The sequence below is a fragment of the Clupea harengus genome, chromosome 21 (assembly GCF_900700415.2).
Source record: "Clupea harengus chromosome 21, Ch_v2.0.2, whole genome shotgun sequence".
NCBI lineage: Eukaryota > Metazoa > Chordata > Actinopteri > Clupeiformes > Clupeidae > Clupea > Clupea harengus.
The window spans coordinates 862,397-885,718 of record NC_045172.1 but is presented as its reverse complement, the minus strand read 5'-3'; the positions used below and the strand labels follow the sequence as shown (position 1 = coordinate 885,718).

Here is a 23,322-nt window from a genome sequence, read left to right as displayed (position 1 = left end):
TCACAGGAGGTACACAGTTAGTACAGCTACCCATTACATGTCTCTCCACACAGCCCTCAGGCAGTCAACCAATCACTCAGACACTGGAGTTAATGATCAGGAACAGGAGGAATGTGTCCAGTTGTCCGACAGCAGAGTAGAACTGCTTCCACCATGGAATTAGGAAGGCAGATAGTCGATATTTCATATTGCTTTGAGCAGGAGCTGTTATCTAGACAGATGTGCTATTTGAGCTCTTCAGGACAATGCAGATTAAATTGTTAACAACACCATCAGTAAGGTAATTTAACTTAGTAGGCAGTATGCAAAAATACAAAATGAAAGAAAATCACTACATACAACAATTAAATTTCACTTTACTATTAAATACAAAATATCAAGAAATATGTAAATAAAGTTGGAATAATTAAAACATTAAGAAACAAAAACAACCAAACAAATCTACAGTCACCAGCAAAATATGTATGACATATGGTGGTTGAGAACCACTGTCTTGAAGAACTGTTCTTTACTTATCTTTTTCTGTGTGGTGTGTGTGTGCTGTGTGTGTGTGCTGTGTGTGTGCTGTGTGTGTGTGTGTGCTGTGTGTGTGTGCTGTGTGTGTGCTGTGTGTGTGTGCTGTGTGTGTGCTGTGTGTGTGTGCTGTGTGTGTGTGGTGTGTGTTTGCTGTGTGTTGTATCACAGGGTACTGGAGTGCCATGGCCTACCCATCGTCAATGGCCAGTGTGATCCTTACGCTGCTGTGTCCTTGCTGGGCCCCTCCAGGTTAGAGAGCCCTGCCACAGCTCCTCAGAGGCATCCTAAGAAACCCATGTTGCAATTTAAGTGTACAGAATGACCACAGAACTACAATAAAGTCAATTTGTGCTAAGGTTTTGGCTCATCTATGTTTGGCTCGTGTATGATTTTTGTAGTCTTTAAGAACGAATATTTAACTTTGAAAGCAACCTAATGGCATGTGTCACATACACCTTAACATTCATGTGGCCACTTCATTGACCGTTAATTGCCTGTTTTACTTTCTTGCGAAGATCGGAGGCCAAGAAGACTAAAGTAAAGAGGAAAACCAACAATCCTCAGTTTGACGAAGTATTTTATTTTGAGGTGAGTGTTTTGGTTTGAAGTTGCCGTTGTCCTGTTCCAGAAAATGTAGTAATGTCCAAGACTATGCCTGATAGATAAATGACAAGACCGTTCTAGATGACTAGATCTCTAACAGCATCAAAATAATTTTGGCGACACTGACTTAATATTTAATACTGACTGAATACGGAGAATGGCATATGTGCCACTGCCACAGCACGCCTGGTGCACCTTTATGGCACCACCTCACACAACAACAACTAGACCCATGAGCTATAAGAGGAAGCTAGTGCAGTATTGTCTGTATGGACATCATGGCAGAGGGGATGAAGAAACGAAGGAAAACATTGTCGGAGGATAGGAAAAGAAAAAGAGAGAGGAACCGAGCAAGAGACCGACAAAGAGTCAGTCTCAGACTGGATTTTAGAGCTAAAAGTTACAAAAGGATACAAGTCAGATGCCGAGCTAGGCTTCTTTCTGTTGGCCTAGTCAGTAATAACTTATCAGCTGTCTTGTTGTGTCTTGTGCTGTGCTTCAATGTTTTAATGAAATGATGAGGTGTAATATTGTGCTGATAGCTGCTAATAGCTGATTACACATGAATGAACAAAGTTGTGTATTGTTAAATGACTGACAAAGCTCTGTCTGTCTAGGTGACCAGACCCCTGAGCTACACCAGAAGACAGTTTGATGTGGAAGAGGAGGATGTAGACAAGCTGGCCCTGCGGTGAGTTGAACTGTTGTGCTGTGAAGTCATGTTGGTGCTGATGTTTATGAGTGGAGTTTGTGGGTTCTGTGCAATGTTCCTCGTGACTGTGACATGTGGTGTAATACACTGGTAGTTGAGATGCAGACTTGATTCTGTATATGTGCGTCAGGGTGGACTTGTGGAACGCCAGCAACCTGAAGTTTGGAGATGAGTTCCTTGGGGGGGTACGAGTGCCATTGAGGGTATTGGGACAGGCAGGAACCCATGATGCATGGTGAGTCCTGTGTCTGTTATAAGAGCTGTGTCTGTCAGTAAGTGTGTCTGTCAGTAAGTGTGTCTGTTTATAAGAGTTGTGTCTGTCAGTAAGTGTGTCTGTCAGTAAGTGTGTCTGTTATAAGAGCTGTGTCTATCAGTAAGTGTGTCTGTCAGTAAGTGTGTCTGTCAGTAAGTGTGTCTGTTATAAGAGCTGTGTCTGTCAGTAAGTGTGTCTGTTATAAGAGCTGTGTCTGTCAGTAAGTGTGTCTGTCAGTAAGTGTGTCTGTTATAAGAGCTGTGTCTGTCAGTAAGTGTGTCTGTTATAAGAGCTGTGTCTGTCAGTAAGTGTGTCTGTCAGTAAGTGTGTCTGTTATAAGAGTTGTGTCTGTCAGTAAGTGTGTCTGTCAGTAAGTGTGTCTGTTATAAGAGCTGTGTCTGTCAGTAAGTGTGTCTGTCAGTAAGTGTGTCTGTTATAAGAGTTGTGTCTGTCAGCAAGTGTGTCTGTTATAAGAGCTGTGTCTGTCAGTAAGTGTGTCTGTCAGTAAGTGTGTCTGTCAGTAAGTGTGTATGTTATAAGAGTTGTGTCTGTCAGCAAGTGTGTCTGTTATAAGAGTTGTGTCTGTCAGTAAGTGTGTCTGTTATAAGAGTTGTGTCTGTCAGTAAGTGTGTCTGTCAGTAAGTGTGTCTGTTATAAGAGTTGTGTCTGTCAGTAAGTGTGTCTGTTATAAGAGTTGTGTCTGTCAGTAAGTGTGTCTGTTATAAGAGCTGTGTCTGTTATAAGAGTTGTGTCTGTCTGTAAGTGTGTCTGTCAGTAAGTGTGTCTGTCAGTAAGTGTGTCTGTTATAAGAGCTGTGTATGTTATAAGAGTTGTGTCTGTCAGTAAGTGTGTCTGTCAGTAAGTGTGTATGTTATAAGAGTTGTGTCTGTCAGTAAGTGTGTCTGTTATAAGAGTTGTGTCTGTCAGTAAGTGTGTCTGTTATAAGAGCTGTGTCTGTCAGTAAGTGTGTCGGTTTGTGTGGTTGTCTTAACTATTGTTTTCTCGTAGGTACTTCTTGCAACCCAGGGACAATGGCAATAAACCTGTGAAGGCAGATGAATTGGGTTCGCTGAGGCTAAACATCGTTTACACAGAGGACCATGTCTTCCCCTCGGAGCACTACAGCCCACTCCGAGACCTAGTGCTGCACTCAGCTTCTGTGGAGGTGGAGTTGTGTGATCAAGCATATAGTATTTTATATTATGTGGAGTTGTGTGATCAAGCATATAGTATTTTTTATTATGTGGAGGTGGAGTTGTGTGATCAAGCATATTGTAGCATATGTATCGGTATCATAAGGTGCCATATATGGATCTCTGCATTACATACCCAGGGATTAAAGTATTCCGGCACCGTGCCGGATTTCCGGCGTGCGGCGTTTGGCTGCGAAAAAAATTATTTTATAAAAAAAAAAAAAAAAACACGTCTCGATATCATCACCATCACTTTCGAGTTTATGAGTTCGTCTGCCAATGAAATGAAAGCAGCACAACTCTCCCGCTCACAAAATAACATTATTAGCCAATCAGAAGTAGATTGAGGTGGGTCTTGGGAAAATGTGCTTCAAACGCCGACTTTTCTCTATCGCTCTGCCTAGCGTAGATGCCCGAGTAGAGACATCACACCAAAGGAGAGTGAGATGGAAAGTAAGTTCATGAAAATAAATGGCGTTGGGCATGGATACAAGAGATGGGAAGGGAAGGACAGTAAGCCTTTTGGTAGCTGGTGTAAGAAGTTAAGAGAAGCAGGTGCTTGCTTCTGCACTTTGTGCTGGAGAAAGCTAATATATGCAACTAGCTCTCCAACACACAACGCCTTTACCGGGAGCAACATCCACAACTGATGTACCGGCATCAATAACTGACCGTGTGTGTGACGTGTGTAAACTGTCAATATCCAATCAGCATGCCGCTATTTTAAAACACGGCATAACACCAGAGTTTAAAAGAGGTATTTCGGAAAAGCAAAATGTCGACGAAGCCACCAACAAGTACATGGACAAAGTCCTGTTTTGTATTTATTTCCCAACATTAAAGTTACCAGTTCTTGTAACATTTTAATGTTTTGTTTGTTATTTGTTTTATTGATATATTTTCTAATAACAAAGTAATTATGGAAATGTTGCAATATAAAACGACATTATTATCTACAGTTCACTGTTGCACTTTAACAGTTTAAAAAGTAAATCGCTGTCCTTTTTCATATATCCTCAATGAAATGGTTGCAAATCAAATCTTCTTCTTCCACTGACATACCCTTATAACATGTCACCTTGTGATTGTAGGTCATCTTGTAACCTTTCAAGGACAAAGCTTAGCAGCAAAACTTGATATCAAAAGAAATTGTGAATGCTACATGTGTTAGTACCATATTGTAGTGAGGTGGAGTACTATTGCTGACCTTTCTTGGGATTGCAGTTTCAAAAGTCCCACCATAATCTGCAATCATTCATTTCTAAATGTTTTTTTGTTTTTTTTTCGACCCTGCGAATGTGTCCATGCCACGGGACACGACCCCCCCCCCCAAACACACACACACACAAAAAAATGTTTTGCTTTAAACCCTGCATACCAGTGTGTTAGTGTGTGAATGTTCCTTGTCTTTCTGTTGTAGCCTTAAAGGTGCAGTCTGCAATTCTGGCGAAGGTTTGTTGTTATTTGTGCTCAACAGACCCATCCCCTCCATGCTCCTGAAGCAGCGTGTGGATTGACTTGAATAGTTTTTTTGAGCGTACACACAGAACAGACAGCTAGAGGACCATGAGGAGCAGTTCTGAATTTGACAGAAAGTGTAATGGATTATAATTACAGACTCTACCTTTAAGTAGTGTTATTAGCATAGACAGTGTATGTGTGGTGTTTGTAGACATTAAAGAAATCCATTTCAATAAAGATGAACAGTAGTAAAGCTGGTTGAAGTGAATGGAATTGAGCCTGGGTGGGAGTATTAACACCTTGTGTCCTTGCTGTAGCCTGTGTAAAGCTGGTTGAAGTGAATGGAATTGAGCCTGTATGGGAGTATTAACACCTTGTCTCCCTGCTGTAGCCTGTGTCAGCATCAGCAGCTCATATCCTGGGGGAGGTGTGCAGAGAGAAACAGGAGGCCGCTATCCCCTTAGTGCGCCTTTTCCTGCACTGTGGAAAGATTGTGCCTTTTGTCAGCGCCATCGCCCAGGCCGAGGTCAGCCGGACCCAGTGAGTCTCACATACCAAACATCATTCACAAGTGTGTATATAGTGTCTCACACCTAGTCTTATATACCACCAAACACACTTCACAAGTGTGTATATAGTGTCTCACATACCACCAAACACCATTCCCCAAGTGTGTATATAGTGTCTCACATACCACCAAACACACTTCACAAGTGTGTATATAGTGTCTCACATACCACCAATCACAACTCACAAGTGTGTATAGTGTCTCACATACCACCAAACACACTTCACAAGTGTGTCTATAGTGTCTTACTCTTAGTTTGACCTGTGAGGGAGGAGTTGTCTACCAGTGAGCAAATGTTAGTTAACGCATGTGACTCCAATGTCAGAGGGCAAACGAGCACTGCGAACAAGCTTTGACCAGCAGTAAACGTGCAGTGAGAGTTTCTCACACATTCACACAAAGCAGGGCACAGTCAAGCAGATATGGGTTGGGTAATGAGTGGATGTGGCAATGATGACATTCTTTATTAGCCAGTTACAAAGAGCTCAGCAAGTGTTCTACAATGGAAAATATTTAGAAGTTTTACGAAAAAGGTGTTGCTTTGAAGGAACTCATTTATACATGGAACTGCTATGTCTGTTCATGGACACACCCCAGCATGCACTGAGCCAGCCAGGTCTGCGCTCAGAAACATGCTCATGTTATGAAAGTAGCAAAAAGATGTTAGTAAATGACCCTTAGGTCACGAACAATGCACTTCGCATGTTACCAGCCTCGTTGCCCATCAATGAAATCAGGGTCCATATTGATGCTGATAATAACAGTGTCATGCTATTGTAGGGACCCCAACACCATCTTCAGAGGGAACTCACTCACATCCAAATGCATCGATGAAACCATGAAACTAGCAGGGATGCACTATTTGCAGGTCACATTGAAACCCATCATTGATGAGGTGAGATAACATTTATCTTAAATTTTGTTAAAGGTTTTTAATTGTTAAAATTACAAAATGAAAATAAATTAAACCAAAATTATTGACAACAATGATTTCTCTAAACTCCCTTTAAGTCTATTTTCTCACACATTGTACTTCACATGCTTAATTTCCTCTTTGTCTATTTACTTTCATTTTTGAATGAACTTTTCTTGTATATGATGATTATGAGCAGATCTGCGCAGACCGCAAACCCTGTGAGATTGACCCCGTCAAATTGAAGGAATCAGAAAGCCTGGAGACCAACAGAGTGAGTGTGCATGAGTGTGTTTTTCAAAGTAATTATTTAACTTTATTGAAAGGTCAGTGAAAATGTTTTGTTTGTTTTGTTGAAAGTGTGTGAGTTTAGTGTGTTAGAGAGAGAGATATGCACATGCAGATTTAATAATGATAACTGCAATCGGCTTGCTGCAATGGAAGTCTTGTTTAAACTAGGTATACTGATATATAGAATAATAAAACATAGTCCCTCTTGTTAATTAATACGATAGACTATTTAGTCCCTCCAGGGATTTGCCATCGCACACAATCATACAAATTCAGTTCTCTTACACATAATTTGTGATGGGTTGCAATTCTCTCTAATGTTTTGAATATTTCCACAAAAACTACTGAGAGCAGTAAATCTCTTAAATGTATTATTAATATTTCCACAAAAACTATGGTCATACCTGGCCAAAAGCATCAACACTCGGCACATGTGATTGATCATGAATACCTGGCCAAAAGCATCAACACTCGGCACATGTGATTGATTAGTACACTGAATGATCTGTGTGGATCAACCTATTTGCAAATGTAGACAAACGCACTTGGTTGGGGCAGGTGCTGCACGGACACCATCCCTTTTGCCCCACTCACCTCCGCAGCCTTTTAATTGTCTTCATTTTCATGGATTTCATTAGGATCCTCTGGGATGATTTTCTCCTGGCTAATGTTGCACACTGGGTCGAATTGAAAAGGCTGAACAGAAGACATTTACATATCTATCGTATGTGACATGTTAGTGTTGTCAGTCCCATTGGTTAAAGTATGTGTACAGAGCTGTATTGTTATACATCAGTGGCAGTTCTTTACTGAAGTTCCGCCCCTTCTGTGTACCTCAGGAGAACCTGCGGCAGTATGTTGATCGCATCTTTAATGTCATCACCACTTCTGGCGTGCGTTGCCCAACTGTCATGTGTGACATCTTCTTCTCACTGCGGGAATCTGCTGCCACGCGTTTTGAAGGTAATTTCAGAGAAGTGTCATTTTAGACACAAACACATTGATGCATACACAATGGCCAGTGTAGAAAGGCATTCAAAATAACATAACGACAATAATAACAACAACATAGTAGGGGTCTATTATTTGTCATTGTGATAATTGTGTGTATGGGAGGGGAAAAGAATAGTCTGAGACATAACAAATTGTAGAAAACTTGAAAGGGTCTGAAAACGTTCTCAATGCACTGTATGATAAAAAGTGAAACAGAAAAGGTTCCAACTCCATGTGTGTATGTTCTGCTCCTGTCAGTGGACTGATTCTGTATGTTTGGTTCACCCTACCACCTGCTGGCCGTTATCTCACATTGCAACCACTCTATTTTTCTAAGCAGCCAGTCAGTGAATGGTTCTGTGTGCACCCCAACATCTTTTCAAAAGTAGATGTTTAGAGGGGTACAGACTTAGAAATCAGTTTCCATTCCAATATTGTTTATTACTGATACCACTCACAATTGAGATACTGTTTTTTTGGATGAAGTTTATTTATGACTTTATCAAATGTTAAGCATTTGTGTTACTTTTAAGTGTGCATGTAAAAGGAATTGACATTTAATAACTGTCTGTGTGTGTTCATGTTCATGCAGTTGACCAGGATGTGAGATACACAGCAGTTAGTAGTTTTATCTTCCTCCGGTTCTTTGCCCCGGCGATCCTTTCCCCCAACCTGTTCCAGCTACGGCCTCACCATCCGGTAAGAGGCTTTATCATTTTCATACTACATTTTCATGTCCAGTTCATAGTCCATGTCCTGGTATAATTAAAGGCTGTGATATAAGTTTTCCTTATTGTGAAATTCAGAGTGAAATAGGTTTCCAAGCAGCACACTAAAATAGACAGCCTGTCACTAACACACACAGATTCACTTCTACTTGTGCACATTTTCACACTCTCCTCAGGACCCTTGCACGTCCCGCACTCTCACGCTCATCTCCAAGACCATCCAGACTCTGGGGAGCCTCGCCAAGTCCAAGTCTGTGAGTAATCTCTCAAGCACAAATATGCTAATGTACTAACTAGTGTGAGTAATCTCTCAAGCACAAATATGCTAACGTGCTAACTAGTGTGAGTAATCTCTCAAGCACAAATATGCTAATGTGCTAACTAGTGTGAGTAATCTCTCAAGCACAAATATGCTAACGTGCTAACTAGTGTGAGTAATCTCTCAAGCACAAATATGCTAACGTGCTAACTAGTGTGAGTAATCTCTCAAGCACAAATATGCTAATGTACTAACTAGTGTGAGTAATCTCTCAAGCACAAATATGCTAACGTGCTAACTAGTGTGAGTAATCTCTCAAGCACAAATATGCTAACGTGCTAACTAGTGTGAGTAATCTCTCAAGCACAAATATGCTAATGTACTAAATAGTGTGAGTAATCTCTCAAGCACAAATATGCTAACGTGCTAACTAGTGTGAGTAATCTCTCAAGCACAAATATGCTAATGTACTAACTAGTGTGAGTAATCTCTCAAGCACAAATATGCTAACGTGCTAACTAGTGTGAGTAATCTCTCAAGCACAAATATGCTAATGTACTAAATAGTGTGAGTAATCTCTCAAGCACAAATATGCTAACGTGCTAATTAGTCTTTCATGGTGCATCTGGCTGCAATCCTGAATTATGGATACCATGTGAAACTGGTTGGTAATATTGATGTATTAATGTGTATTAAAGACCATAATTTCTTTAAGTTGGTGTCTCTCTCTCTTTCCCTTTCTCTATTTTCCAGGCTAGCTTCAAAGAATCCTACATGGCTGCATTTCATGACTACTTCAATGAGCAGAAATATGCAGATGCCGTGAAAAATGTCAGATTTTCTTTGGTTCTTTCATCTCAGTGCAGGCGTTCTATGTTTCCTGTAGTTTGAATAGGGGTTCTTAATTCTAGGTTCTGTATTCTATTTTAAAAACTAAAATGACAATATGAGAGGTGTCTATCACGCTGATCTAATGTGAAGTGATATAATTATATTATGACAGAATGCAATCTTTGTAAAAAGATGTTATAGTGTGGAGGAAGCTGTAAAATGCTGAATGCGATTCTTCATCTTCCTCCTCAGTTTCTGGATTTAATCTCTTCTTCTGGGCAATGGGACCAGAGGAGCATTGAGACCCCCATCATGCTGAAAGAGGGGTATGTAGGCTATGGAATGATCAATGACCACCATTCATATTAGTATGAGTCAATGACAGGTTGAGAGCCTTATACTTGGCACAGACCCTACCTGCCCAGCTGTAAGCAATGCAAGAGCTATTCAGAGTATTGAGAGTCACTGTTAGGAGATGTAGAGTGCAATCATTCTGATGAGTGTAGTAGAGGAGGTGGGTGTGGATGGAGAATCAGTCATTGAAAAGTTCGTACCAGAGGATGTTAATCTCAAGTTAATCTGCAGTTTACAGATGTTAGTGTTCCGTTGTGAAGTTAATCTGCAGTTTACAGATGTTAGTGTTCCGTTGTGTGCATATATGACAAGTCTGGGCACATGTCTACAGGTTTGCTTGTCAGGTTTTCATTCGCTTTTTAGTTATTTCCAAATGTAGAGTCATGATGTTGACGCTTGTATTTTTCTCCTGGGCAAAGGAGTGTTAAGCTCACAGTTAAGAGAGTTGATGGAAAGGGTTCCTGCAGGTAAGAGGCCCTGTGACTGTCCTGTGAATGGTTAGCCCTGTGACTTCTGTGTGACCCCTGACCTTTGACCCTTTCCACCCCATATGAACAACCCAAGAGTTCACCATTTAAAAAAATGAAATGCCATGCATTGGTTGGTCACTAGAACCATGCCCGACCTTTGAACTCTTTTCCAAAATCACTGGTTCTCGTTAATATTCAGAGCAGTAATCATGAGTAATCTTGTACTATTGAAGTTCAAGTCACTTATGCTTGCTTACAGAGTGATTGCTGGTTCTGCTCCCACCTACTAAAATGCTCTTGTAAGGGCAAATGTTACCCCCTGTTACCCCCTGTTGTAGTTTCAGAGATATCTAACTAAGATTCAGTGTATGTCATGGTACATATGCAAAGCCTATTCTAGGTTCCTTTAACTTATAACGAGTTCTACTAAAATGTAATGTTGGTGTGTTATTACAGTAAAGATATGATGTTTACTTAGAGGAAAATATAGTTTGAAAATAGAACTCAATTTCACCCAGTATTTCTGAAGGTCTGACAACTCAAACCACCACAAAACTGTTTTAATTTCCAGTAATAACAGTTTGTGAAATTTCCAGCCATGGAATGTGTAAGAAGATGTTGTTAATAATGTCATTTCACAATATTACATTTCAGTAGCTACTTCATAAAATTGAACAATACATTGTATCATGCTGGTACTCACACAGCAGTCATATCTGATCATGTAATCAAGAGTATGACATAGTCCTACAGCTGCTGTCAGACTCTGAGAAATGAGAAAATCATCAGATCAGAGCAGGGCAAGGATTCAGTTACTAAACAATAAAGAAAACAGGAAGCCTACATTATTTCAAAGCTGTGGCTCGTTTCGGTTTGGAGCCATTTTAATTTGATGTTGGAAATGGAAGTGTACCAGTGTGCTCTTCGGTAACTTATAGTGATATTACATTTATGCTAGGGATGCACCAATCCCACTTTTTTACAAACCGATACGAGTACGAGTATTTTTATTTGTGTACTTGCCGATACCGAGTACCGATACCGATACTTCTTAGATTTGGTCTCCATGAAAGTGCAATTAATTTGGAGGCAGATTTTATTTTATCCTCTGCAGATTATGTCAAGCCTATAGTACAAAATTAACAGAAGGCTATCCCAAGCCAAAAATAAACAGAGCTTTCTGGTTTTAACACACAAAAAAAGCCTTCAAACAGACAATATCATCACATTAGACAAAATGCAAATATAACCAGATAAAGGCAATTCAATTTGCTGCATAGTGAACAACACAGTCTGCTTACCAAAAAGTGAACAGAACTATTACTGGATTAGCACAAGAGCACATTTCAGTTACTAAAGGATCAGAAGAATCTCCTGCTCAAGTACACAAACAATCACTTAACCTATGTGGCACTATAAGTCTTTCTCTCTACCTCTCTCTCTCTGTGTGTGCGTGCGTGTTTTTTTCTTTTGCAAGACGTCAGTTAAGATTGGTTGCTTCGGTCTTGCGCCACTAGCATCAGTGAACTCTGTGTACTTAGCACTATGGTGCGTCTTCAGATGTTTAATCAAATTGCTTGTGTTAAACAAAGTACTTTCCTTTCCACCCCTCGACACCGTAGCAGTGCAGATCTTACACTGTGCCTTACTCCTGTCGTCGTCATTTATCTTAAAATGAGCCCAAATCGCTAACGAGATGCTAGCACAGTCAAACATCAAGCAAATGCAACACAAGACGGCAAATAAATAAACTACTTACTAGTCTGGCAGAGAGTGGTAGGACAGGTAGGACAATAAATCACATTTTGTGTCAGCATAGCCCGGCCACATTGATGCAGTGAAATACTGATGAGGGGTATCGGTGCTTGGTATCGGCAATTCAAAAACGAGTACGAGTATTTTAACGAAGTATCGGCACCGATACCGATACTGGTATCGGTATCGGTGCATCCCTAATTTATGCTCTTCGGTAACTTATAGTGATATTACATTTATGCTCTTCTGTAACTTATAGTGATATTACATTTATGCTCTGTGATAACTTATATGATATTACATGTATGCTCTATGGTTGTAGACCACCATTGCATAAAAAATAAGGAAAATCTGAAATGGTAAAGTAGAAGGCATTTGATGAAGGGCCCTATTGTAATATAATGTAGCGCGTTTTAAAAAAAAAAACAGAGCCAAGCATGTCATTTCATGAACCTTTGTTGTGAGCTGTGTATTTGGTTATTGGTTCCCAGTCTTAAGTGATTATTTTAGTGACTTAACCTACACTCGATGAGTCAACCTTCGTTGTGTTCCTGGTGAAACGATTAGAGCTGTCCTCGTTAGGTTTGTCTTAGTTCACTAGAAATACAAGGACAAGTTCTGTAATTGTTTTTGGATGAAGAATCTTATTAACTAGTCTTAATGTGCACCTGGCAAACCGAGAAATGGGACAGAATTAAATTTCATCCAAAAGCTTTTACATACAAATTGCTTCCCCACATTTACATGGTGCAAAATATTTCATTGATAATCTGTGTAAAAGCTTGATCAGAATAAAAGTGTCTCATGTAACCACCTCAATTGGAATTGAAAACCGTAGTTTAAATGAAAACATTCTCAAACCAGTTCAAGTTTTGAATGGGCATTTTGAAAGAACTAAAAATTGTTAAATGTCTTGATGGCAGGAAATCCAGAAAAAATGGCGTTAACCAACTGCCCTTTTACTTTGCTTGTAAAACTGTTTTGAAAGTGCTGCTGTTAGGCTAGACAAGGATTAAAATGCTGCAAAATAATAGTGTGAAACATTTTTTGTTAACGTTATATTGCTTGCACCCTATTTTAATTATGTGTTTATTTGTCCCAAAGCTGTAAAGAGAATCATTTCTTGACACTCATACTGGCATATTGACACACACTGTGCTAAGAACCGCATGCAGCGCCATGGTTTTTGGATGTGCATCACGCTTGTGCGTGTCAATATGCCAATGTAAACACACATTTGGATTTCAATCGGAATAATTGTATTCATAACCACATAAGGTGTGGCAATATTAGAATAGACTATTATGAAGGAAAAACAGCATATGGCGCAGAGGCCAGCAGGTGTGGTCATTGTAGGCTTTTGTTTACTTTTCTCCTCCTCATTCCCTATGCTCCACAGATTTATGATTAAAAGAGCACAAGGCAGGAACCGCTTTGGTATGAAGAACTTCAAAAAGAGGTGGTTTCGACTCACGAATCACGAGTGTACGTACCATAGAACCAAAGGTAATCTTGAGTGATGGTAATTACAACCCCTTTCTACTCTCTCTCCCCCCTTCTCTTTGTCTTTGTACGCGTGTGTGTGTGTGTGTGTGTGTGTGTGTGTGTGTGGATTTGTAATGCAACTACTTTTTTGTTTAGGTGAGGGTGCTCTCTGCAGCATTCCCATTGAAAACATCATGGCTGTGGAGCGATTGGAAGAGGAGTCCTTCAAGATGAAGAATGTAAGATTTAGACTTCAAAATCAAACGTATGGGATTAAAGTAAGGAATATAAAGCACATTTCTGATGTGTATACTTCTCAACAGTGTATACACCCATGTTCAAATCAGTGTTTGTAAACACTGAGAAATGTTTTGATAGAAAGTGATAATTATTTACCAAAGTGTCATTAAGTGAGCTTGAGTAATGGGATGAGGCCATTGACCCTGTCTTGGGCCTGTAGCACTGTGCGAAAGAACCCCAGAATAGATTAAATTAAATTCAGTTTGATTTATTTAAAGAGCACCAAAACAATCAAACTGTCTGAAGGCACTTTCCAGAGCCCAGGGTCTGAACCCCCTCAGAGCAAGCACAATGGTGACAGGGGCAGGGGAAACATAATCAGGAAGAAACCTTAAACAGAACCCGATAGAAAGAGAAAAGGGGGGGGGGGGGGGCAGAAGGAGAGGGGAAATGTATCATGACGAGCATGCTAACATACATGTGCTAGATGTATACAACATGCATGGGGGAAATGTATACAGCATTCATGTGGTAAGTGTACATAATACATACAAACATAATATGGTATATACATGATGCATACAAAATTGGTAGTGTAAAAGGCGGGGACAGAGCATTCAAGTACTGTAGAACAGCTTAGTGGGTATACAGTGTACTCGTACGGTTACTATTACAAGGGTGAGTAGAGGAATGGAACAGCTGACCATTATTCACATTGCAGGAAAATGCTAGCACAGAGTATGGGGTAGAATACGTGTATGACAGTACGGTGGGGGTTGGGTATGTGTAGGCCGAGGGTTTCTTCAAGTTGATCGGGTGGAGGGACCAGAGCAGCATCCCACAGTGAAGATAGTCCAGACTAGGAGGGGGAGAAAGAAACAGAGTGAGTGGGTAGAGTTTGGCTGCCAATATGTGTGAATAAACTTAACGGATATGGTGATGAGGAACAATGTTCCTGCTGTACCAGGGATCCGTAAAGGCCCTCCTTCACAGTACAACATCGTCTGTAGCCCAGTTTTAATGATTTGGGGAATTTGTATGTGTTTAATTGTGATGAATTATGTGTAGTTATGTTGGCTGGCTTGGTGCATGGGGAGTTTTAGTTATACAAGCATAGTAAGGGTGGCAGGATACAATAGCAGTGCACAACTGGCTTGCGACAGACACAACATGTGCTGTATGCTGTAGGATCCGTAAAGGCCCTCTTTCACAGTACAACATGTGCTGTCTGCTGTAGGATCCGTAAAGGCCCTCTTTCACAGTACAACATGTGCTGTATGCTGTAGGATCCGTAAAGGCCCTCTTTCACAGTACAACATGTGCTGTATGCTGTAGGATCCGTAAAGGCCCTCTTTCACAGTACAACATGTGCTGTATGCTGTAGGATCCGTAAAGGCCCTCTTTCACAGTACAACATGCGCTGTCTGTAGCCCACTCCTGCTAAACACAACAACATGCACTGTCTGTAGCCCACTCCTGCTAAACACAACAACATGCACTGTCTGTAGCCCACTCCTGCTAAACACAACAACATTGCCAGCAAGAAGAGGTGTAGAATGTTGCGACAGGTGACGGGTTTTTGATGCAGTATTCATGACTATGGGATGCACTGAAGAGGAATGTCTTTAGTCTCGATTTGAGTATGGAAAGGGTGTCTGCATCTCGGATGGAAGCAGGAAGATTATTCCGAATGGATGACACCTCTTCAAGAGACACCGATAATGGGCGGAATGACACTGAGTGCATGAAAGAGTACGTTTGTGCTTCCTAAAGGGGAGGCCATTGTGGAGAGTCCGATGCAGTGGTTGTGGTTGGCAGTGTGTGTGCTCTGACAGGCACCCCGCTGAGTGCATAGTTATTGTTAACTTTGGTATAGAGATCGTTTTAAGATGGTGACAGGTTTCCATGACGAGAGCAGGTGTCAGTGTACAGTGATAGATGCGCACAAATAACAAACATAATAACGATAATATAATAAAATAAAAACGATAGACCAGATTTCCACTGGCATGTTCCTAATTAAATCACCTGTTAATCCTACACTACAGCGTAGCTCAGCCATCTTGGAGGCTATACACAGCTGTCATGCTACAGTGTCATTTATATTGCGATCGAAACTGTGGACAACCTGGACAACCATAGCCTAAATGGAGGTAGTTTCTCTTCTCACAAACACACAAACACACAAACAAAATGCCAATAGCGCATTAATTATTCGCCATGCGTACCTTTGCACCTTTGTGAATATTGATTTTATGTGACATTCAAACACAAGCCACATTGGCTAAGGCTGCTACAATAAATATGAGAATCCCCAAGGCTTGGTTACTCGTTATGTAGCCTAATATATTTTCTAATACTGATTGTGGATAACCAACACAACACGACAATGAAGCTCACCTTCAACTCAGGGCACAGCTCACCTTCAACTCAGGGCACAGCTCACCTTCAACTCAGTGCACAGCATATACTTTAAACTCAGGGCACAGCATTTACGTTCAACTCAGTGCACAGCATTCACGTTCAACTCAGTGCACAGCATTCACTTTAAACTCAGGGAACAGCATTCACCTTCAACAGCTCCTGAAACGTCCGCTTTAAGTAGTACAGTTCAAAGCCCAGCTAAGCTAGCCAAATGCTAACTGACAGAGCAGTTGCCCTACCAAGTCCTCTTTACTGAACAATTCAAAAAGATGTTGTTGGACAATCTCACTGATGCTCTCATGAACAGTTTGAACCATGTACACATTACATATCCTACAGAAGAAATCGGATTAACTCACACTGTATTGTACAATTGTTAAGAGTGAAGGAACTCACAAAATAAACATACATTCACAACCTGAGTTTTTCTACTAAGCTTTCTACCCGCTCAAGTTGCTGATTTGTCCTATAGTCAGGGGCGGCGCCAGGGTAGTGCTCTAGCTCCCCCTGGATTAGCCATAGCACCCCCAAGAAAATAATGTTTTTTTTTATTATTGTTATTTAATTTTATTCTGCGTTATTTATTGTGTGATAATAATATTTAACTTACAAAAGAAAATTATAACAGATTTAAATTAACAGATTGTTTTAGACACAGGCAAGCATTCTGTCATACCCTATGACCCAATTTTCACGTTGCACGCGTACACGTTGGCGTTACAGGACGGTTGAAGGAGCTAGTGGTGATCAGTTCACCATTGACTTTTTTTATTTTTATGTCAATCTAAATAGTCTGAATATCCAAGTCGCATTGCCCAAAATACTGATGTAGCCCCATATTGAGCGAAGAAATTACACTGACAAGTGCTAAAGGCGGAATATGTGCGCGGGGGGGAAGGGGGCGTGGAGGCGGCAGTTAGTGATGTACCCTGATAATTTCACATATGTAAGTGTTATAGGCAGAATACGTGCGCTGGGGGGGAGGGGGCGTGGCGGCTAATGATCTACCCCGATAATGTCACATATTCAAGTGTTATAGGCAGAATATGTGTGCGACGGCGGTTACAAACGTGAAAAAGAAGGGTACGGGACTGTAAAATGTTTTGGAAATCACTGGCACATCAGTGGGCCGCGGATTATTTTCTAGTCAGAAACCAGTTGAGTCCATCTATATGATTTGAGTTGTGTTCTTCCTCCTTCCTGTTCTCCTGCAGATGTTCCAGGTCATCCAGCCAGAGCGTGCACTCTATATCCAGGCTAACAACTGTGTGGAGGCACGGGACTGGATAGACATCCTTACCAAGGTCAGCCAGTGCAACCACAAACGTCTGAGCACCTTTCACCCCTCCGCCTACCTCAACGGACACTGGCTCTGCTGCAAGCTGTCTTCAGACTGCGCCCCAGGATGCAGCCCCTGCACCGGGTCAGTCACTGTATATCACATACTTGGCCTTTCCACAGTCTAATATTGCTTCCTTGCTACAAAGGAAGCGATATTAGGCAAACTGGACGCCTCAGACTTGTTCCTCCTAGGTATGCTCATACGCAGTAACAGGTTGTTCATTTGAGATCTAATCCTCCAAAATGACTAAAGTATTTATGCTGAATTGTGTGGACAGCATGTGGACACCACATAGTTTTCCTGTACACTTGCCATATTAGCATTTAGAGGACCAAAACATCCTGAACCCAGTTTAAACTTAATATTTGCACAACCCAATAGGATAACTGTTTCCATTGTTTATAGTTATAGGTATAATGAACGTGTTTGACTATTTGAGTATTTTGTTACCTATTACTTAAAACCTAAATTTAAAAATAGAATATTAACAACAAATAAAGCATAAGATGCAATACACAATAAGATATAAGGCAATATAAGACTACACTGGCTGCCTGTAGCTGCTTGCATTAAGTATAAGTCACTAATGCTTGCTTACAGAGTGATTGCTGGTTCTGCTCTCACCTACTTAAATGCTCTTGTAAGGGCAAATATTACCCCCAGGACGCTGCGCTCGTCTAGTGAGCGTCGTTTAGCACTGCCGTCTGTGCAAGTACGGCAATCTAGACTATTCTCATTCGTAGTTCCACGTTGGTAGAACGAGCTGCCTAAAACTACCAGAGCAGGGGCGTCCCTCTCTACCTTTAAGAAGCTTTAGACCCAACTCTTCAGAGAGCACCTCCCTTCCTAAACTGGCACTTCTACTAGTACTTAACTTGAACTTACAGCAGTTACATTCCTGCACTTTTTATCCATTTCTTATGTAAAATAGTATTTATTGTTATACTACGTCTCTATTGCCCGTAGCTTGACTGTTCTCTCCCTTGTACGTCGCTTTGGACAAAAGCATCTGCTAAATGACTAAATGTAAATGTATAATAAAGACAATAGTTATCACAATAATAATAATAACAACTAGAATTATAAAAAAATTTGAGAGGCATATAAGGAATTAGAATGACAGATGACTTTTAAAGGTTTTTAAATGCTTTTTGAATATCCAATGGATGTCATTAGAATGGACAGAATGGGATAGTATTGGACACAACCGTGGGAGGAACTAAACTAACTACAAGAAACAGCTTTGGAATACCATAGGCTCCCCTTATGGGGTGGAATACCAATAACAGTTCCCTAGGGTTGTGACCCCATGGAGGGTTCAGTCAGTATGCTACTGCAGTGGTGCGGAGGTTCTGCCAACATATCTTCCGTGATGACACACCCATTGCAGCTGAATACCTTCTCTAAAATCCCTTTTAATGCGCACAAGAATAGAATCACTGAACAGCTCTTTTGCAACACATTATGTAACAATGCTGTATTTTGTAACTCTCTAAAATGTCATTTAAATATATAATAATTCCACATTTTACAACTTGTATGCAATTTGTAATATTTGTTTCCACATTTTGTAACAAATGATTTCATATTCATTTAAGCTGTGAAAATAAGTCCTAGTTACATGATGCGTCACAGAGAGAGAAGACCTTAGGTTGTTGCTGCTTACTGCAATATCCTGTTCATCATTTCTCTATATATTTATAGCATGCAGGCATATGACCTTTCAACACCACAGATGAACAGTAGTATGGAAAAGCACCGCATGTGAATCTAGACCAATGAAAACAGAGCTAAATTTATATTTATATAAAGATTTAACCTTGATTTAATAGTTAATATTAAAACATGACTTTCCATTTGGTTGTTGCTTATTTCAATTTAAACCCATACTTGTCATGGTTGCACCTGTCCCAAGTTAGATCTATGATTTTGTGATTAGCACAGCAGTGAGTTAAGGGGGCTCATATCCATAACTCAATATTGTATTATACTGTATGTCATTTCAAACTCTTTAGAATAAAACACGGAGAGCATTGTAAGGAACGAAGATGAGGGTGAATGGGAGTCAAGGCCCTGGTGCATTTGTAATACACAGCATGTTCAGTTCCATGATATGTGATTGGCTGTGGTGTTTGTCTGAACACAGCATGTTCAGTTCCATGATAGTGATTGGCTGTGGTGTTTGTCTGAACACAGCATGTTCAGTTCCATGATATGTGATTGGCTGTGGTGTTTGCCTGAACACAGCACGTTCAGTTCCATGATATGTGATTGGCTGTGGTGTTTGTCTGAACACAGCATGTTCAGTTACGTGATATGTGATTGGCTGTGGTGTTTGTCTGAACACAGCATGTTCAGCTACATGATATGTGATTGGCTGTGGTGTTTGATTGACAGAGGCCTGCCAGCTAATATCCAGTTGGATGTGGATGGAGACCGAGAGTCAGAGAGGATCTACACACTCTTCAGTTCCTACATGTCCAAACTGGTCAAGATGCAAGGTGGGTCAGAGATGTTACCTAGCCACAGCTTAGTGGCCTCAGAGGTCAAGGGGGTCGGAGATGTTACCTAGCCACAGCTTAGTGGCCACAGGGGTCAAGGGGGTCAGAAATCTGTGGGATTCCTGGATTTACCCAACATAGACTTTTTAGTTTAATGTTGATGCCATTTTTCTATCCTCTCCTTTGATTTATATGTTTAGGAGCTGGCAAGCTAATTAGGGATGAAAAACATACTTAAAACTAACATCCACATAGAGTTCAAATGGATACTGAAATGGCACTAGATTTAAATCAACATAGAGTTCAAATGATACTGAAATGGTACTAGATTCAAATCCACATAGAGTTCAAATGATACTGAAATGGCACTAGATTTAAATAACCACAGAGGATCTAGATCTATTGTTCCAACTTCCTGGCGTTGTAGGATAGAGGACTTGTGATGCTATGAAAGGGACTTTCTCATGGGATAATGGACACTAGACACAGGCTTGACAACCTAAACCTCATGTAGTGCAATGTCACAGTCTCTTTGAACCAGGTCGGAATACATTTCAGTTCGGTTTGAAAGGAGTTATATGAATCCTCTCTCTACTAGCGTGTTGTGCATTGCACATTGTGTCTCCGCATGTAAATATCTTGAGCTGGGATGCTTGTTTGTATTGATACCTACACATCTTGAGCTGGGATGCTTGTTTGTATTGATACCTACACATCTTGCAGTACATTTAAGATAACAGTTAGCTAGGAAGCTAGTTGGCTTCCTACATTTTTGGGGGGCACAAGAAAGTCAAACGTGCACATATTGAAATATATCTATTACTTGCACCTGAAACACTTACAATTAAAGTAACTTAACTGCGCCTGCATATAGCACATACGTAGTCAATGTACACGTCCATGCTGTTTGTCCATATCCTTCTCTAATCATGCTTCCTCTCTCAGAGGCATGCGGGAGTAAGTCGGTGTATGATGGACCCGAGCTTGAGGAGTACTCCAGCTTCGTCATCGACGACCCCCAGGAGACGTACAAGACCCTGAAGCTGATCGTCTCCGCTGTGCAGACCCTGGAGCAGCAGCACACGCAGTACAGGCGAGACAAGTTCAGAAAGACCAAGTACGGCAGCCAGTAAGTGCCTCCTCCTCAGTTCCACGCTAAGACACTGGTACTCTTTCTGATTTCATGAATGGGATTGTCCCTGTAGAAGTGCACATTGCTGGGTGGAGATTATGTGGAATGTCTTTGGAAAACTCTTTTTCACAGTTTACTGGCAAGACACTACAGGTGGAGATTTGGGTTATTTGGGTTATTTTGCTTCCATAACATGTGTTCTTTCAGAGTAGTGGAAGGAAAACATCCCAAATACACATTTCTGTTTTCATTTTACATTCTGAAGGTTTTTATGGAGGGGCTTGATGGTATATAATTCATAGCCTGATTTACATAACCTTTTATTCCTAAAAACATGGTGAAAATAGTCTCTATTAGTTCAAATGTTGCCCCTATTCACCTGTAGTGTCAGCAAGCCATTTGGTGCTTGCACAGAGGCCGAGGACACTTGCTGTTATCGTCTCTACTCAATCTCCCTACTCACTGATGTCATTATTTTTGACATAGTTGTTTTCTGTTGACAGAGAGCATCCAATCGGTGACCAGAGTTTCCAGTGCTACATCCGGCAGCAGTCAGAGAGCTCCACCTACTCAATCTGACCCCATTGGTGATCAACATAGACCTATATATGTCTATGGTGATCGATGGCACATCTGGTCCTGCAGCTACACGGATGGATCATTATGTGTGCAACAGTAAGAGAGCAGGAAACAAACAATGCATCGATGTTTCAGCTCAGACGAACAAAACTAATCATCAGAGTTAAATGTGTGTCAAACCCCACACACTTCAAACAGCTGCATGACAAAAGCAAAACAAGGACCAATGTCTTTTTCTGTTGTAATTCCATTCATATTTCTATCGTGATGTAATAATCAGTGTGCTACGCCATTTGGTACACCAGTGAGAGTTCCCAGCGTTGCCAGTACTTGCCAGTCTTTGGTGAAAAGACACTTTCAGAATTTGAAAGCATTCCTGTAAACCTTCTTATGTATATCTTGAGTCCAACATGAACCTACAATGAGGTGTTCATTTGCTCTAGGGACTCTATATTCTGTTCTCTATATGTATGTATGCAGTGGCCAAAGCCGAATCATACCATCTGATACCATTTCTACGGCACAAACCTGTGAATGGACAGATGGCTAAATAAGATGCTTCCTCAAGGATATGGATTAGCTCAGGCAATTATTTTTCTACAACAAATTTCCTGGGGGTTCAAGGTGTCTTTTTCCATTCTTGTAGTTGTTGTCGTGTGCAATCATTTTTTAAGCAATGCATTTTCTTATCTTTGTCTATGGGAAGATATCAAGGTATTATGTGTTTCTGTTCAGTGTGTGAGAAAATTAAATGAATTTGTGTGCGTGTGTGTGTGTGTGTGTGTGTGTGTGTGTGTGCGTGTGTGTCTGTGTGTGTGTGTGCGTGTGTGTGTGCGTGTGCGTGTGCGTCTGCGCGTGTGCGTGTGTGTGTGTGTGTGCAGCTTGTTATAAATATTGGCAGTCAGGACTTCAGTGTTAAGTGATTATGAGGCAGGGAGAAGAATGCATGTGTTCTTTGTGGCATCGATGTCACAGTTTTTTAAAACTTTTCCATGGTGAGACTAAAAGTTCCCATACAATCCAAGAAACCTCTTCGTAGTTTCATGTTTCATCCTTTTTAAATTTGGTTTGTATGAAGGTGACTACCTTGATATGTATTCCCCTGCAATACCTGACTTTTTAATATACTGTAGAAACAGACTCAATTTCTTGGACCCACAAAGTTATGCCACAGTATTTATTTTTATAACATGTTTTTATGAAATTGTATGGTTATGCCAATTGTCTGGAGACGCACAGTGATTTTTTTGTTTGTGCATATGATTGCTTGTCAGTCACATTTGATAAACAATTGATACAAATAACATCGTTATCTACCTTCATATAAAAGGGGAGCCTTTTTTCCAAACACACCTTATGAACAGAAACTATTGTATTTTGTATAACTTTATTATGAGCATTAAAAAGTTATGTGATATGTGTACAGGAACTGAATTGAAAATCAAAATGAGTGTAATTTCATCGAAATGAAGGAATTTGAGTTATCCCCTCTGGTCCTGTGTTTTTTCCTCTTTCCCCTTTTTCCTCTGTCTTCCAAAATTGAAACCTTTTTTTGACAGGTCTCTGTTCTGATTCGGTTTACACAAAGACGATAGACATAAAAGCTACTTTCAAAAGGTTAAGCAGGATTACATAATAAATTAGGGCATGCGTCTTCTCCCTTCTCCTCACGCATAGGTCTTCCCACTCTTCCTCCTCCTCACGCTCCATATAGGTGCC

At 40.6% G+C, this 23,322-nt stretch overlaps 1 protein-coding gene across 1 annotated transcript in view; it reads left to right on the top strand.

Annotated features, from left to right (window-relative positions):
* The window catches only part of rasa3 (RAS p21 protein activator 3), a 46,944-nt gene extending 23,857 nt beyond the window's left edge, over positions 1-23,087 (top strand). The window contains exons 6-24 of the mRNA XM_012823294.3: positions 685-765; positions 1,032-1,104; positions 1,737-1,810; positions 1,962-2,066; positions 3,093-3,249; positions 5,130-5,278; positions 6,087-6,201; positions 6,419-6,493; positions 7,350-7,473; positions 8,096-8,202; positions 8,408-8,485; positions 9,244-9,321; positions 9,574-9,647; positions 13,300-13,406; positions 13,542-13,624; positions 17,264-17,472; positions 19,789-19,892; positions 20,838-21,021; positions 21,528-23,087. Of these exons, the coding sequence (XP_012678748.2) occupies positions 685-765; positions 1,032-1,104; positions 1,737-1,810; positions 1,962-2,066; positions 3,093-3,249; positions 5,130-5,278; positions 6,087-6,201; positions 6,419-6,493; positions 7,350-7,473; positions 8,096-8,202; positions 8,408-8,485; positions 9,244-9,321; positions 9,574-9,647; positions 13,300-13,406; positions 13,542-13,624; positions 17,264-17,472; positions 19,789-19,892; positions 20,838-21,021; positions 21,528-21,603 (2,053 nt within the window). The 3' untranslated portion in view covers positions 21,604-23,087. The remainder of the gene's footprint in view (positions 1-684; positions 766-1,031; positions 1,105-1,736; positions 1,811-1,961; positions 2,067-3,092; positions 3,250-5,129; positions 5,279-6,086; positions 6,202-6,418; positions 6,494-7,349; positions 7,474-8,095; positions 8,203-8,407; positions 8,486-9,243; positions 9,322-9,573; positions 9,648-13,299; positions 13,407-13,541; positions 13,625-17,263; positions 17,473-19,788; positions 19,893-20,837; positions 21,022-21,527) is intronic.
* Positions 23,088-23,322: the final 235 nt, after the last annotated feature.